The sequence below is a fragment of the Cryptotermes secundus genome, unplaced genomic scaffold (assembly GCF_002891405.2).
Source record: "Cryptotermes secundus unplaced genomic scaffold, Csec_1.0 scaffold737, whole genome shotgun sequence".
NCBI lineage: Eukaryota > Metazoa > Arthropoda > Insecta > Blattodea > Kalotermitidae > Cryptotermes > Cryptotermes secundus.
The window spans coordinates 425,133-442,873 of NW_019727105.1; the positions used below are offsets into that span (position 1 = coordinate 425,133).

The following is a 17,741-nucleotide window of genomic DNA, read 5'->3' on the forward strand; positions in this document are numbered from 1 at the left end:
GTATCGATTTAGAATAGTACAGAATGTTACAACCCAGAATATCCCAGTCTGAGTACTTGTCGCTGCGAGAACCGCAACTCTTGTGCCCTAGACGCCATCTTCATACATCTCAAACCTTTTAATGAGGAGGTCCTCTGCCCTGTTCTGAACTTACGGATCCATGGACAATTTATAGGTCTCCTTGGATGGGGGATTGGCCCGTCGCAAGCCTTCTGCCTATTCGCCCACATACATGAATGCTTCGTGTGGGATTGCGATTGCAGTGTTCGATTGGTTCGAAGCCGTAGGCTGGGCCTGTCATGGCAGAATTGCAGACTAAATTCCTTTTATTTTTTTACCGGTGGAGAATTCAAGTTATTTTGCAGGTACGGGCATACAAACAAAGGCAGGAATTGGTTGCTGCGTGGAAGTCCTTGTGTTTCTAGCGGACAGCGCAGCAGTAATTCCGCCGGACGTCGCAATAGAGTGGTTAGCGTTCTTAATCCTCGTCGAGAGGTCCCAGGTTCAAATCTTTACCTGATTTCCAGCTATTCTGGCTGAGTTTTCTTTGTGTTTCCACCCAGCCATTTCCGACACATTCCTTCCAAAAGCTTCCCAATTCAACATGGGCATTTAATTTTACCGTACATGAAACAAGCAGCTGAACAATATTGTTACATAGATGAGGAATGGCTGATCGATAAAGAGTGTTCCGGCTGTGATTTTTGGCACGTAATTCGGAGGGACCACCCTGAAATAATAAATGATCGCTTGCGTATTCATTCTGACACTCAATACTCCATTATGACGTCATTGTTTATACTGACCTCTTGTTAGCCTGACAGGATTGCGATGATTGTTCAATATAAATCAATGCAAAGCCGTTCATTACGGGACAGGAAGTTGGTTTATTACAGCAGCAGTTGTACTTTTGTGTGAGTCTGGTAGCACGCCGCCGCGCTCCGCGCACCGTTTGACGCCGGTTGGAGTTGTGTGTGAGAGCGATGCGCCCCAGCCTGTCGCTCTGCCTGCAGCGGCAGTAGGAAAGCAGAAGCTAGTGGGTGACGGTGTAACAGTTCAGCCGGGATTCGACGCCACGAATCATGTCGCTACGCACCCGCACTCTGGCTCTCTGAGACATTGAACACTTGTTTGCTAGCGGCAAGCAGCGTGACCCATATCTGTACTGAAGACAGGGCTATGACAACTTGGTTGTGCAGTGCAGGAAGAGTTCCTTGACCAGTTGTTGTGAGTAGCAGGGTGACAGCGACAGACATTGGGCGGCAGCCAAGGATGCTTTGGCTGATTGTATCGTGTGTAGAGATGCTAGTGGATGCCAAGAACAGTGTGGCCTGACTGTGCGGAAGGCAGTGCGGCAGCGTGCGATTCGTTTGGGCTTGTACGTGGTGTTAAGTGCACTGTATATTGTGCCGTGCGAGAGCAACCAGAAGCACATCCAGTCACGCAGGACACCGGAGTGAACAAATTCCTCGTCATGAACGAACACGGTCATTCTCCAGTACTCGTTAAATCCCAATGTGTGTCCTCGTAATGCTTTAAGGGGCAGTGGTAATCGTATATACCACCCGGTTTAACATTAAAGAACTGTGCACTACGTCCAGAGAGTGTAGTTATTTTCAGTTGAGCCTTAGTCAAAACGAGTTTTCCTGAACGTAATTAAGCGAGATAGTTTTTTTTTTGTAATGTACTAATTTCACAGTGAGAATAAATTCATAATCAATTACGTGGTGTATTTTCTCGGAGGTAACAATCAAACGTTGATGTATTATTCACATTAACCTTGTTTATTAAATCTTAAAATTGTTTATCTAATCATGAGATCTTGCGGCTTATATCCTTTGTTGTGATATACTTCGCGCTGCTATAAAATTTAAAACGAGGTGTACAAGTACATACGATTCGCCAATTTTAATAGAAGCGTTGCTTTCTGACTGAAATGTTAATTCTTTACCCGCATTCGGAAAGTTAATTTCATGACTATAAGGTGTTTGTTACGAAGTGCTTCCAATTGAAGTCTGGAAGGGGACGTTTATGAATGTTTAAACAGTTGAACGCTGGATGTGTATAACGTGAAAAGACCTAACATTTTTAGTAACAGCATAATTTTATTATGTCGTTACCGACATCGATTTCTTGGAATGTGATATCGTTTTCCTCCCATAATACGTGTTAACCCTGTCATTTTTCATGCCAACATCCCATACCTATAGGTACAGGAAATGGAAACAAGAACTCTGTTTCCTTTCTGTAGTCACCTTCCCTCTAATCTTAGTCGTTAACGGAAGAGATGTTTGAAGTGTTATGTCATCCCTGACATAATGCCAGTGAGTGACACATCGTTAATTTACTACAGCGACGTTGCCTCTTTTTTCATTATTTGGAATATGGGAGGCGAATTTATAAACCAGATGTCAGTAACCCGAGAAAACTTGACAACTTGTTAGCTGATTGCGTCATGTGGTACGCAAGATAGACCCACTCAACTTGACTCGGACCGTTTGCTCGGCTGTGGCTCCTGAGTCATTGAGCGAGAGCACAGAATTGCCTGTCTCTTGTTATGGATATTTAGGGACAGGAAAACGAAGTGTGAGTGAGGCCAGCTGTGACGTGGCTCCAGAGTACAAGTATGTGAGTCAAGTGCATGTAACAAGTGTTCAAGCGTCTTTCACTCTGTGCTATAGTGAGTGAACCGTTCAACCTGTTCGAGATGGAAGATGACGAGGAGGCTGCCAAAAAGCAAAGTGTTGTTGATCTGGAGGAGTTATATGTCTGGCTTCAGCAGTTCGAAGATCCTACAATTGGTAAGATTATGGCCTATATTGTATGTTAAGCGGTCAGGTTGCTTCTAACTTTTCATTCATGCAACGGAAATTTACATAGACGCCTTTTTCGAATGAGTTTTATGTGGCTTATATGTTATATTAACTTTAGAAACGTTTATTCATTGGTCAAATCGAAGAAATTTGAGATGGGTGGGGCATGTAGAAGTGCGGGAAAGTAAGAAATTCATGTAACATTTTGGTAGCAAAGCCTGAAAGGAAGATATCGCTTGGAGACCGGTATATGTGGATGATAGTACTATTAAGAATGACCTTAAAATGATAGGGCGAGAGAGAGGAACTGAATTGTGCTGTGTCTGGGTAAGGTGCAGTTTTGCGCTCTTGTGAACTCAGAAAAGAAAGCTGAGCGGCTCTCTTTTTAGTATGAGGTACTCTGCTCTGTGTTGTTTAGTTTCTTCCTTGAAATTTCGATTGAATTCTACATCGAGAAGCGTGGTAACATTGGAACTCTCGTCACCACTAACAGACTGGACCGATATAGGGCACGGTACGTCACTGTAAGTCAAGGTTCTCTTACAAAACGTTGGTTCTGAAAAGATAACTTCCGCGAAGTCTCATTGCATATGATGGTGTGCGAGAAATTGAGGCGGTTGTTGCGGTGTTCGGCCATTGCAAGATTAGTGATTTTTTAAGTATCTGCGCATATAAATTGATCTCCTGTATACCGCATACTGAAGATGACTGTAGTTAGCAAAGAATTTTTCAGTGTTTTTAGTGCATAGAATTTCCACAATCCTTTGCGATTAAACGTAATGTTAGTTTTCTTGAATTGTGTAGCTGATATTTTTGTTTGTGCCTTTAATACTGCAGTTTTTGTTAATTGCCGAAAGACTTTGATTGCAATAATTGATTCTTAGGTCTTTTAACGACAGTGTTTCAATTGTAGAGGTTATGTAGCGCCTGAGATGGTGAGCTTGAATGATATATAAGAATTTAATAATATTTAAAATCTATTATTATTATTGACAAATATGTATTTTAGTCATTTTAATATGAAGACATTAGGGCATGCAATGCAGTAGTTAGACGTGCATAGAGAAAACGCACCTGAAGATGGCACATTAGTGCTGAAACATGTAGTGCAAAAGACTGTAAGACGGTTAGCATAAATCATGGACATGAGTCAGTGCAACAGGACGCTAAAATATAACATTAACGATGTATAAGAACTTCATAGAAGGCTTTGGGAGGATTGATCAAGGCCTATTTTAAGGTATGGCATACTATCATAGCATTCTTTTGGGAAGATTGAGGAATACGGACGTCTGTATTCAGGATAATCGGTAACCTGTTTGAAATTCGAAAGGTCATCAACCAGATCAAGTTATTAGGGCTGCCAATACGCTAACCTGTTCGTATCATTATATTAGGATTTGAAATTATTTCCTGTATTTAAAACTGGAGAAGTCGTTACTTTACAGATGAACGATTCGTGGGAAGTATATCCCCTCTGTTGTAGATGTGACCTACGTGTCAGACACTTTAATAGTTACGTAGAATTGAAATCTTAAAGAAGTTTTCTCTTGATTGATTTACATTTGAGTCTGTGTTTCGAATCAGAATACGTGTATGTATTCGAAATGTTACATAGACAATTTCTTGGTCCAGTTTTCCTCGCAGAGAAGTAGATTCAGAATATTTCTTTATAACCGATGAAAATAAAGGAGCGCCATTGAACGGAATTATGTGTTGTTTTTTTCTTTAAGTTTCCAGATATAAAGATAGAAGACTGCGGAAGTTACGAAAGTTGGCGCTGAGCAAGCCAGATGCTATAGTTTTGTGTTACAGTTCGTACTCGGGGCTGTAGAAATAGCTCGCCCACTAATGGAGGCCAGTATCGAGTGTGTGTATATATATATATGTGTTTAAACACATTGAAATTCATTAAAACATTTATTATATATAAGGCGTAAACCGTGTTAACTCGATACAGTAACGCAATTAGTGAAGTATCTGGCTGCGGGCCTGAAGACCGGGGTTCGGTTCTGTCGTCACCTCATCCATACCGATTCTGGCACCCTTCGAGTGGGTGCTGATGACTTTTCCCGGGAGCAGATCGGCCGGAATGTGAAGCTGACATCTCAGTTGTGTATGGACCTAGTGACGAAGCGAGTGATGTGTGCAGCTTTATCTCGGCTTCCCTTTGGCATAGGTACAGCATTATCTTTCCCTCGCGTTCGGGACGAAAGTTTGCAAAAATTTGCTTATTGCCGTAGGCACGACTGTCTGTCGTTCCGAAATTTATAATTATAAGACGGCTGATATTTTCATTAACTTTACAGAAGTTTGTCGACACATTCTAGTTTTGGTTAATATCTGGCAACAATAACAGATACTTGACATGAGGACGTACGTTTCTGCACGTATCCCTAACGTAATTCACTAAATATTTTTTTCGGAATGAAACGTATACCCACCAAAATATATAGCGAGAATACCCCCCCCCGCCCACACACACACACACACACACACACACAGACGCGCGCGCGCGTCATGCTCAGTACACTTCAGCCGTAGGTCTCACTGTTACCGAGACGCATATGCAACAAACACGTGAGAACTCTTGCGCTGTAGACATGTTCCCGAACTTTTTTTAATTAGAATGATCAAGTCAAGGAGGATGAGGTGGGCAGGGCATGTAGCACGAATGGGGGCGACGAAGAATGCGTATAGGATATTGGTGGGAAAGCCAGAAGGAAAGAGACCACTGGGAAGACCAAGGCGTAGGTTGGTGGACAATATTAAAATGGATCTTAGAGATATGGGATGGTATTGATTGGATTGATCTGGCCCAGGATAGGGACTAATGGACGGCTCTTGTGAACACGGTAATGAAGCTTCGGGTTCCATGAAATGCTGGGAAATTCTTGAGTAGCTGCAGAATTGGCGGCTTCTCCAGAAGGGCTCAGCTCCATGAGTAAGTAAGTAAGTAAGTAAGTAAGTAAGTAATTGGGGTGGGACTAAGTCCCTTGTACTGCGGCCACTTCTGGCGTATTGTACCAGCCCCAGATGATAGGTGAGGGTGATTGTGGAGCAATTGGTGGAATGAAGATTGGCAGGGGAAACCGAAGTACTCGGAGAAAACCTACCCCAGCGCCACTTTGTCCACCACAAATCCCACTTGACCAGACCCGGGATCGAACCCGGGCCGACGCGGTTAGAAGCCAGCGACTAACCGCTTCAGCTATGGCGCGGCCCTTCCCGAACTAACTTTATGACATATAATGTGGAGCAAGCTAATTTCGAGAAATACTACGTTTGTTCCCCGATCTCGAACGTTTCATTGATGTTTATGTCAGGTATGTTGCGAGTGGATTTCTGTGAAGTTTAATTTGTGAGACCTCCATTATCTTACACAATTTGTACGTAGGTTAAGTAACACTGGCTGTTTTAGGATAAAAATTCTCCTGAACTGATCAGGTTTGGTTGTGGAAGCTCTCGGTTTGTTTAAGACACACGTTCTCCTGAATGTATATAAACACACCGTCACCCAAATATGAGTTAAACTCTTTCTTTGTTAACTGTTTCAGTCCTGTACCGTACGATCGATTGGTATTATAAATTATTTACACCTGTTTCTTCCCCTATTTCCGTTTCTTGTCGACTTTTCTGTAAGACTCGTCATAGTGAACAGTATACGTACAGTGACGGGTGTCCAATAGTAAGTTCAAATTTCGGTATTTAGTCATGTTGAAATTTGCGATTGCATATTACAGTTTTACTTTTATATCGAAAATAAGTATATGGCTTACGAGAAATTACGTTGTAGGAAGACATCTTACAGGCAGGCAGGCAGGTAGGCGCTCAAGGATTTGCTCCGTTTTTCAGCCCTTTTCTGACCTCAGTTGTCGAATAAACAACAGGCGTTGTTGGTTACTTGTTTCAGTAGGTTTGTACTTACTCATGGAGCTGAGCTCTACTTGAGAAGCTGCCAATTGTGCAACTACTCAAGAACTTCCTAGCATTTTATGGAACCCGCAAGTTCATTACCATGTTCACAAGAGCCCTCCAGCGGCCCCTATCCTGAGCCAGATCAATTCAATCCATATCATTCCCAGTACAGTGGGTTTGTATGTCTTCATTAATTTGGAGACTCGTTTTCATCCTCTAAAGTTGGCAGATCTGTTCCCTTCTGTATTCGGTCAATGCAGGTTATATATTTAGTGAATTCACAATACCTTGGTTATTTTTGTAATGTAGTTCGTATTTTGCGGTCCACCTTATGAATTTTATCTCTGCAGCTGAGGATTCGTATCTGGCTTTGTCTTCGTTTCATTGCATGGGGAGAGTTCGGAGGGAGCAGATTAAGATTACGGAAAGAGCAGTTCTCTGATTGTATATCTGCTCCCTGTTCTGCAGGCTTGAGTGGGGTGATTAATGATGCCTCTGCAGGAACCTGGAAACAGTCACGATGGGGTTCCTGTACGCATAAATTGAGCATCTTTTCATTAGACAGCAAGTATCACGAAATCTCTTCAGTTTTTTAGATTATTAATGGTGTTTTAATCACTTGTCGGTTGGATCGTAGCATGCTTAATGCTTCTGTATAGACTTCGAAAGGTATTCCTCGTCGAATGAAATGAGACAATGATAATGAACTGGAACGAATGTAGGAAGCAGCGAAGGTGAGGGACTTCCTCCCAGCGTTGTCCTGCAACAGAGGAACGTCACGAAATCCTCCGGAAAACAGACCTTTGACTGAAACTCGAACCACATCACTCCCAAATATGAACTGGACACTGTAGAGTCGACCCAAGGTCCCCGAGTCGACATAGTTGTTGGGCTACATATCCTTAACGTCTCTGGGATAGTGGGTTCGAACCCCGCTCTGGGCACGGATGTTTGGTGTGTGTATGCGTTTATTTTGTGTGTTGTCCAGGTAGCGGCCTTGCGGCCGGCTGGTCACTCGTCCAGGGGTCCTACCGCCTGTGAAAAATGATTACGGAAGTGAAGAAAAGGCCTCGGCCGTGAATGGGCTGGAAGAGCCATTGAAAGAAAATCCTTAACGTCCGTGCTAATTTCGTTCCACATCCTGGTTCTGATACGCTCAGTAAGTCTGGAGTGGAGATCTTCTTGAGAAGCCAATAGTCGCTTAGCTGTTCCAAGAAATTTCTCGCCTTTTTATATTCCGTTGATTCGTTACCGTGTGTTCACAAGAGGCCGCCACTGGTGTCTGCGACGACTCTACTGCACACCCCCGTATTCTGTTTCCTTAATTTCATTAGTATCATCTCATCTATTCCAAGTCTCTCAGGTCGCCTGTTCCTTTCGGTCTTTACGCATTCCTCATCCTCCCATGCGTGTTGCATGCCCTGATTCTTCTCATTCCCTTGATTTGATAGCCTTCATAGTATGTGTTGAAGAGTACAAATAATGACGCTTATTATTATGAATTTTCAGGCGTCTATTGCGTTCTTTCTTTTTAGGTCGAAATATGCTCAGCCAAGAACGAGGCTGTGTGTAACACTACATACTCTGCTAGTGTTTTTGCGGCGAAGGTTTGCTGTCCTCTCCCTCAGCCCCTGTTCTCGAGGAACGCTTCCTCTCGGCTGTCTGCGATTGTGTTAAATCTTCTGTAGTGACTCTGCACGTATGGAGGCGGTCGCCTGCGTCCGAACCCAGAGGAATCTGATCCATCACTCGCATTTTCTTTAAGAGACCGCAGTGCCATGAACTCGTCGTAGAATCGGCAAGAATCTGAACTGGCAGTCAAGTCATGCGAAGGCCGTGACATAGCTGAGGTGGTTAGTCACCGGCTTCCCACCGCGGCGGCCCGGGTTCGAGCACAGATCAGGTGATGTGGGATTTGTGGTGGACAAAGTGGCGATGGGCCAGGTTTTCTGCGAGTTCTTCGGTTTCACCTGCCAATTCTCATTCCACCGACTACTTGACGCTCACCATCATGTATCATCCGGGGCTGGTACAATAGGCCAAACAGTGGCCGACGTACCAAGTGGACTCAGTCGTACCTCACCTTACGAAACTTAAAAAAGCTGTCATGCTACCATCATCACTGCCTGTGCCGTGTGCTAGTTGAAACCACATAAGGATCGTCTGCCGCGAAGGTTGGTGTCGGGTGAGCATTGTGACGGCTTGGTCAGCCGGTACCAGCGGATACGTCGCTTCCGGTATTGTTGGAGACTAAAACTGGCTTTGAAAGGAACAGAACGTAGTTCTGTTTACGTATGGTGTAGGTATTTTAAATAGCTGACACCTGTATGCTGACGAATGAAGCCGGGCCTGTTGGTCCAACCAGACAGCTACTGTAGGCCGTTTCCGTATGCCGCAGTCTACAGCTGAGTAGATATTGCACCCTGTTATCGGTTAATGGTAATATTTTTGTGAATGTTTTGCTTCATGTATGAGACTTGAGGCTTTCACGGCGATCAATGTTTATTGGTTTATACGTAGTATCGTGGTTAAGATATGATTGTCACTAATGTTTTGGAAATTCTTGTCTCCCTTTTCAAGACCGTCCCTTCTAAAACAGACACATCACTGAGAATATTTGACCATGAATGGAATCATGACTTAAAACACCTTACCTCCCCAAACAGACCTATATCTAAAATTTAAAATTCTACAAGATGGCTGTCTCTCCCCGGATCGGTTTATCCAGTCCGGTGAATACATAATTCGTTCTGCAGGGTCATTTTGTGGTTAGGTTTGGTGTGAGATGGGGCTATATTTCATGCGTTCACGTAGGTCCCATTTTCAAATACAAACGATTAGGCCACACTTCAGGGTAGGTTCAATGGGAACCCATGCTATGGTCCTGAAATACTGGTGCTTCTTCATTCGTAGGTTCGTAATTTCTCTCAGAGGACGGCTTGTGTCGTGAACACTTCAATTAAGTGCATAAGGAGGGAGATAAATTTATCAATACTGGGAAGTTCGGTCTTCAAAATAACGAATGAATGCTTTCCTTGAGCGAAACAAATTGTGTTTGACTGACCTACGTGTTTTCAGTTCAGAATAGCAGATTATACTATGTATATTGTGGTACTAATCTCTTTCTCATACCGTACGTAGGCCTGCATAGTTTTATGATGGAGAGTACGTGAAATCAACACAGGAATGAACACACTATTTTTTTAAAATTGTCCCTCATAAAAAAGTCTGTGGTCCTCTTGTTTATTGGTGTAATCAGGAGACAAGTCTCTGTATCCGAAGTTCTCGAGAGCGGTTTCTGGGTTTGTTGTAACGTGCACTTAATTCACTTTTTCACTAACCCTGGTGTCTATGTTTTTTGTTATTGCTAGTGGGGTGGGATTAAGTCCCTTGTACTGCGGGCAATTCTGGCCCAGATGAAAGGTGAGGGTGATTGTGGAGTAATTGGTGGAATGAAGATTGGTAGGGGAAGCCGAAGTACTCGGAGAAAGGCTGCCCCAGCGCCACTTTGTCCACCGCAAATCCCACTTGACCAGACCCGGGATCGAACCCGGGCCTCCGCGGCGCTAAGCAAGCGACTAACCGCTTGAGCTTTGGCGCGGCCCTTCAGTGTAAGTTACTTCTGCATATACGGTACGTACATAGTAAACTTCCAGCACTAATGTTTTATGTTCACTGGATAATTGCTCATGTTGATCTTTTGTATTGACTTGCATTTCTTGCATGATTAGCTTAAGGGATGTTAAGGTCAATGCAGTAATTTATCATATTGATCGATAACCTAATTATGTAGTCAATTATTCGGGCTAGCTGCGTATATTTTAACCACAACATATAGAATTACCTTCGAACTTTGTACGTCTGTACATTCATTGTGTTTACCGAACGATTTATTCACTCATTGATGTATTTACTGCTCAATTCAAGTCCACGATTTACATATGTTCTATGTTATCCGGTTTTGGTTAGTATTATCCGTATTCCCTTGATAGTAAATCATACTCTTTTAATTGTGTAATGTTTAACTGTTCGGTGGTAAGCCGTTGATAGGCTAAATCGCTTCATTTGAGTCCTAGTGAAATATTGTATAGCCCCTTCAGAATGGCAACCGTGGCCATCCTCAGGTTGGGGCATTGGAGGGTTCCCACGTAATTTAAAAGGGTGGTTAAAAATGAGGAATGCAGCTGAGCGACCAGGCTAGCTAACCTCCCCCCCCCCACCCCACCGGCCCGAAAATGACTGTGGAACAGATCTTGAGAACCTAATGGATGGCTCAACTTATTTTGTGAAACACTAAGGATCATTACTGCATAAAAAGTTATAATGCCATCAAGTGTAACCTTTTGTACACATTGTATGTATTGAAAGAGCATGTGGAACCTGAAGGTTCATTACCTTGTTCACAAGAGCCCAGTGGAGGGCTCTTGTGAACACTGTAATGGACCTTCGAGTTCCTTAAGATGCTGGGAAATTCTTCAGAAGCTGAGAGGCTGGCGGCTTCTGAAGAAGGACCCAAGTCCATAGAGTTAGTTTAAAGGTCAAGGCGCTCTTTGTAAAGATAAGCTCATTAGTACAATATGTTCACAAGAGCCACTGTCTGTCCTGAGCCATATTAATCCAGTCCATATAGTCACACCCCGTTTTTTGAAGATTCGTTTTAATATTCACACCTGCACCTACATCTCTCAAACATCTTTTCAGGTGTAAGATTTGAGGCTTTCACGGCGGTGACTATGAAGAAAGCAGTCTTCTGGGATTTGGCACCGTGTATATGTGGTGTTAACCGACGTTTCGGAGGAACGTATCGCCTCCATCTTCAGNGGTATTTGTACTTTGTTCCCTTTATGTTATAGACTTTCCTTGTCTGTATCAGTGTAAGTTCTACTGCCACGTGGTGAATATTCAATTGCAGTAAAATAATAATAATAAGACATTGCTTCGAAGCTCTTCGTGCTTTTTGGGGCCGTAATCCTTTCTGTACTAATCGTGTATGCCGTTCACTTGCGCATGCGAATGGCCACCCTTACCCCTGCTGAATGCAATAACAAAAGTGCATCAGTTTGTAGGTAATGTAGACGGAAGTATATCCAACTCCTTGAAACATCATGTGGACATAACATTAAATTTACCTCCAGCAAGGGCTGAAGAGATTTCTTGCGCCAGGTCTTCATGGACACGTAATATTATGCATTCACACACCGTCTGTGAACAGTGATAGAACGTGCGGCGTGTTATTGAACCTTTTCATGACAATCGTAGTTCCAACCACTGACGAAACCAGAAATCTTTGTTTCGCACTGCTTTGTCAGTGTTGTGTAGAGAAGTGTGGAACATTGTAATTACAATACCCAGTGATTTGAAATTGATCATAGACAACCGACACATCCGTTATGGAACCTCGCTTTGAGATGGGATGTTGCAAACACCAAATACGTGCCGAAGTGTGCTTTGTGCGTTTACTTCAGCATTCATCAAGAATGCAGTCCTCTTCACTGAACTGTGTTTTCTTGGTAACATATTTTGTCATGGTGACTAATGTGGGAACATGCGTTGCCATAGCGTAGGCGATTAGTCGCCGGCTTCCCACCTCGGTGGCACGGGTTCGAACCAAGGTCAGATCATGTGGGATTTATGGTGGACAAAGTGGGACTGGGACAGGGTTTCTCCGAGTTCTTCGGTTTCTCCTGTAAATTCTCATTTCATCGACTGCTCCACATTCATCTTCATCTGTCATCCGGGGCTTGTACAATACGCCAATTACTGGCCAACGTTCCTAGTGAACTCAGTCTCACACCACCTCGAGAAAAAAAGAAGAAGAAGAAAACCAATTACTGTGGGAACAGTGTGTGTATTATAACAGCTGGCTAAAATGGATTTTCAGTGTTTTTGATGTTTCCTCACTCGTAACTTCTGAAGATGATGCTTGGGTCTGTAAAAAATACTTGAGGCATGTGTCAGAATTGTAGTGCCTAGCATACCTAAGTGCTGTATAATGTATCAGCCATCAACAATTGTCATAAACTCGTAGAGAAGAGTTAGTGAACAACAGTTAAACTTGACTGAGTTGTTTCTGACTTCGTCTTTCCAGTACCTATAGCATTAAGTTCCCTCAACTCCTGTAATGTAATTTACTGCAAGGTGCACTGTGTATTGGGAGCGTTTAGTGCCTCTTATGTTCGCTGTGAGTTCTGCTCAGGGATCTTGTTGTCGGCTCTATCCGTCTCTCCATTCTCTAACGTGCGTCTACTTCGTTATAGTGTTCTGCGAACCTCTTATTATGAAGAGGAGAACTTCCGGAACAAGCCGAGTTACGTTCTTAGTTATGGCTAGAGACGTTAACATTTACGCGTGACGTAATATTCGCGTCAAATGGTACATAAACACTGATGTCAAGCTACATTGTGTGCGTGTTTTTTCGAGCGTGCTCTAAGGCTGATGAATCGGATGTTTCTCGCATAAAGTCGGGATGGCCCATAAGGCATAAGCCTGTGTTGGTAGTCTGTATAATGACTGGCTTGTGGTTAGGCGACAACTGGTTCTTATTGGCTGTTAAGAAGTGGATTTCACAGATTGTCTGAATCCCTGTGCTGTACCCCATCATTATCCAGTTGGTAAAATTTTTCGAGAAAATATCCTACCATATCCAAGGACTCAGGATGAACCCTGAAGAAGCCTCGTTTATAATCCACAAGTTTGAAGATAGTACTGTGAATTAGTTCTGGTCTGACATGAATCCATTGTTCTTACTTTTCACAAATGTCTTTGGTTTTTGACACCGATCTGGTGAAGGCTCTATAGAGACTGAATTACGAATTGGGAAGGTTGTGGAATAAAGCTGTCTTGGCGTTTCTTTGAGAGACTTAGAAAGCTACGAAAACCCGAAGATAGGATAATAGGGATTCGAACTGGAGCCTTCCGAATACGAAGGTGGAGGGCTCACCATTCTTACGCTACGTTCGGCTCATTTGCATCAACTCGGAAACGAAGTTTCGAAGAACTTGAAGTGGCAAGAAATTGTAAGATTTGGGGCTTTCACGGCGGTGACTATGAAGAAAGCAGTTTTCTGGGATTTGGCACCGTGTATATGTGGTGTTAACCGACGTTCCTCCGAAACGTCGGTTAACACCACATATACACGGTGCCAAATCCCAGAAAACTGCTTTCTTCTTGGTAAGAAATTGTTTAGTAGAGATTTAGAAAACACAGCTTGAGTAGTGACTGCATAAAGTAGCAGTATAATACAAGTAATGGACTCTTTGAGACTGCAACCCCGAATGGATCACTTTATCCCAGGAGCTCGGGTCTGCATATTTACATATTTTATCGATTTAGATTAATTGTTGAAAGTGGTGGCAAAGTAGGTTTATATTATTTCCGAGCCCGTGAACAGTCAGTGTGAAGCGGATCTGCATCCATGACACAGAGAAGTGTAGGTATGGTGTGGCTTCAGTTTAGAGGAGGCCCGTTGTTCATAGCGGAACCCAGTGGTCATACTGAGGAAATATAAAAAGCCTTCCATGTTCACGAAACGGGGCAGACGTCAAATGGGGCCAATGGGGATGCTTCTAATTACCTCGATCGTGTATGTCGTTCCATACTCGTACTTGCTAAACTCTAAGGGCGAGGGCAACTGGCAACCGCAGTTTCCGATTAATTGTTATCAGCCTGAGTTGAACACATGTTACTGAATGGAGCAGTAAAAATTGAGAAAACGGCAACGCAGTTTCTTCAATTTTCGTTGCTTCATTCAGTAACATGTGTAGAATATAAGGTGATAACAATTTTCGGAAATTGCGGTTGCCAGTTTCCTTGGAGTGCCCTCACCCCAAGGTTCCATGGAGCAGTGTCCTTCTGTAGAAGCTACTCGACGCTCAGTCAGTCGTCGCCTTTATGGAATTCGAGGCGCATTACCACATTCATAAGAGGCCACCATTTATATCTGTATCCTGACCCATATTAAGGCAGTACATACCCTCACGTCCTATGTCTTTAAGGTCAGTTTTATTATTATATTCTAGTCTGCGTGTGAGTCTTCTTAGTGGCCTCTTCTGTGTTCACAAAATAAATATAATTAATTGTCTTTTTGTTCTTTTACATCTGAAGAACATTTGGATTGCGTATTGTAACAAGTTTTTTAATTGTTTTTAGTTTTTAGGAGTGTCGATGTAGGCAGTAACAAAGATACGTTTTTCTCCGTTCTGACATTTGTTGTTCGTTTGTTTTTTATATTATTTGTAGACTATACATATATACACGTACGTATGTGCATATGTGCACGAAGAGTGAAATAAAATCGACCGGTGAAGAAATGTTGAAAACTAAAATGTTCTTCTCATGCGTACGTTAGTTGAAAGTCAATGTGAAGTTTATACGTTTAAATTAAAATAAAATATCTGCTTTTATTGCCTTACTCCTTCGAAGAGAGCAGTTGATGTAAGATTTGAGGTTTTCACGGCGGTGACTATGAAGAAAGCAATCTTCTGGGATGTGGCACCGTGTAGATGTGGTGTTAACCGACGTTTCGCCTCCATCTTCAGGGTAGAAGGAAAAATAAGACATCCGCAAGCGGAGAGACCGTGAGAACCGGTACAAGCAGACTGCACGGTGCCACATCCCAGAAGACTGCTTTCTTCAGAGTAGTTGATATTCGTTCCTCATACTTTTTCAGGATCGGAAGTTTTCACAGCGGTGGTTATGAAGATTTCTATCTTCAGCGACATAGTACCGTGTAGTCGAAGGTCAACCGACGTTTTGAAGGAAAATATCGCCTCCATCTTCAGGATCGAAGAATACGCTAAGCAGGAAGCCAGCATGAAGCTCTGCGACGTGTTCCTACGAAACTTCGGTTGACTTTCAGTGGACTACACGGCCGTACATTTCAAAATGTAGAAATTCTCGAAATCTTATAGGCCTAAGAGCCATTTTTTGCGATAAAGAAACCATTTTTATGAAGGGCTCAAGGATATTGTGTTAATAGTGCGCGTTCTTGGCGTCACATTTAGTCGCAGTGACTTCTTTTATTTATCTTATTAATTATTAAAAATTAAAACATTCTTATTTTCCTTTTTGCTGATAATTTAAACATGTTTCGTCGTAGTATCTCTACCGTTGAATGCCTTCTTCTGCTGTCAGATATTAACTCTGTTTAAACCTGGTGTACTGCTAACCATATGAATATTAATTCCAGCAAAACAAAAATTACCTCTCTCTCCAGAAAAATTAATGTGTTGCCTTTTAACTGTGTCGTATATAACGCTGGAATTTTCCGTACAGATTGTATTAAAGACCTTGGGGTCTGTTTTGACTCTAAACTGTAGCCTACTTCCATCAGCATGTGAATTGTTAATTTTCTCATGCTGTAACATTGTTAGGTCCAATGCGATTTACTACTGTATACTTTTTTTCATTAGAGAGGCTTCTGTTGCTTTACATGAGCCAAGTCAGAACGAAATTCGAATATGTTCCTGTTATTAGGAATTCCCTTTCCGACACCGACTCCAGCAAACTGGAACATGTCCAGGAATGTTTTATACCGTATGTTACAATAGAGTCTTTGAAAATCATAATTCTCATAGTTATAATCATGTTTTGGATAACTTAAAATTGCACGCTTTATTTGTGAGACGGCGTTATTTTGAGGCATTATTTACAAGGAACGTTTACAACATTTTCATTACGTTCTTCGCTTTTAGAAGCTGTTGGTAGTTCCAGTCAAAAACATTAGAGGCTTTTAATGACCTTCTGTACTTCGTTTTCATGTAATGACTGTCCTTTTCGCCGCGCCTTAGCCGGAAATGAAATATAAAACAATGTCAGTATGTCTGACAGTCGTTTCTTTAACCTCAGTCGACTTGTTAAATTGGTTAATTGGTAGTTACAGCACTTTGTTTCAGTACGGTTATATACATATGCTTGTGCCTTATGTATGTAGTGACGTATCGTATATGTAGGCTTTTGTATTGTTTCCGTCACTTTGTATTTGTTCGATTGTGCTAACTCTGTAAACAGCTCTGTAGCTGTTGATTTTGCACGTAAAAACGAAGACGTGAATTGAGGTTCTTATTATTGGTGTTGTTGTTGTTGTTGTTTTTATTAAAATAGAAGTCCAGACTCTGTATCTCTTTCTAATCATTTCTTTGTAATAGAACGGCCCGGGGCCAATTATAATATGATGTAAGACATATGATGTAACATATAAGTGTACGTACTTTACGTGTAAACAAATTATATGATGGTGGTTTCCTATTTGTGGTGATGTTTGCCCTCTGAAGATGGTCCACAGAGACCGAAACATGTAAGGGTGTTAAGTTTTTATGTAGTAAAAAACTTACAGGTCACATTGGACGGAGTGATTTATAATTTGTGATGTAAGACATTTTATATACTCATTCGCCAAAGATAAACGGATTTTATTCTATAGAATTTATGAAGGTTATTTACGGCCAATTTCGAGTTTCAGTGTCGATGACACTGATAACTGCATGATGTTGGTTACAGTGGTTCCAAATTAGAGGTTGTGGACTGTGTGTTGCTTGTTTTCCTACCAGAGATGTCGTGTTCGTGATGAAGGATGCTTTGTTCTCTAGAATAAGCGTGACTTTAGGGTTAAGGCAAAGGTCACGTGAGATAACAGTAAAGATGTACAAGGTTACGACAAGCTAATTACGTCTTGTAAATATATTTTGTATATCATACCGTGTGAAGCATTTCCTGTATAACACAACGTAATCTACACATAAATGTTTCACGTTGTAAATTTGTTGACGTACTGCTTTGATCGGAGAGGGAACGGTTATCTTAAGGTGTACCTGAAATGAGGCCGAAAATATTTTCGCTATATCGGAAGAATTACAGTTCAGACACATACAAATTGCTCAGAGCTGAGTATTGGAAGACGAAAGGTGAATACATTGGTTGGGGGGAGGGGGAGATGACTGCTCGTGTGTCTTCATTTAAACAATTAGAGATAATTCAGATGTGTAAGTTAGGATGTGGCAGAGATACAATAAA

At 42.2% G+C, this 17,741-nt stretch overlaps 1 protein-coding gene across 8 annotated transcripts in view; it reads left to right on the plus strand.

The window, feature by feature from the left end:
- Positions 1–17,741, plus strand: part of LOC111864481 (disco-interacting protein 2) — a 624,392-nt gene that overhangs the window by 407,480 nt on the left and 199,171 nt on the right. The window contains exon 1 of one of the 8 annotated variants that reach the window (XM_033751449.1): positions 1,028–2,801. The exons of 6 other annotated variants lie outside the window; for them this stretch is intronic. In XM_033751449.1, the coding sequence (XP_033607340.1) occupies positions 2,708–2,801 (94 nt within the window). In that variant the 5' untranslated portion in view covers positions 1,028–2,707. Of the gene's footprint in view, positions 1–1,027; positions 2,802–4,037; positions 4,054–17,741 lie in introns of those variants that run through there. One more of the 8 variants, XM_033751451.1, reaches the window with a different exon arrangement.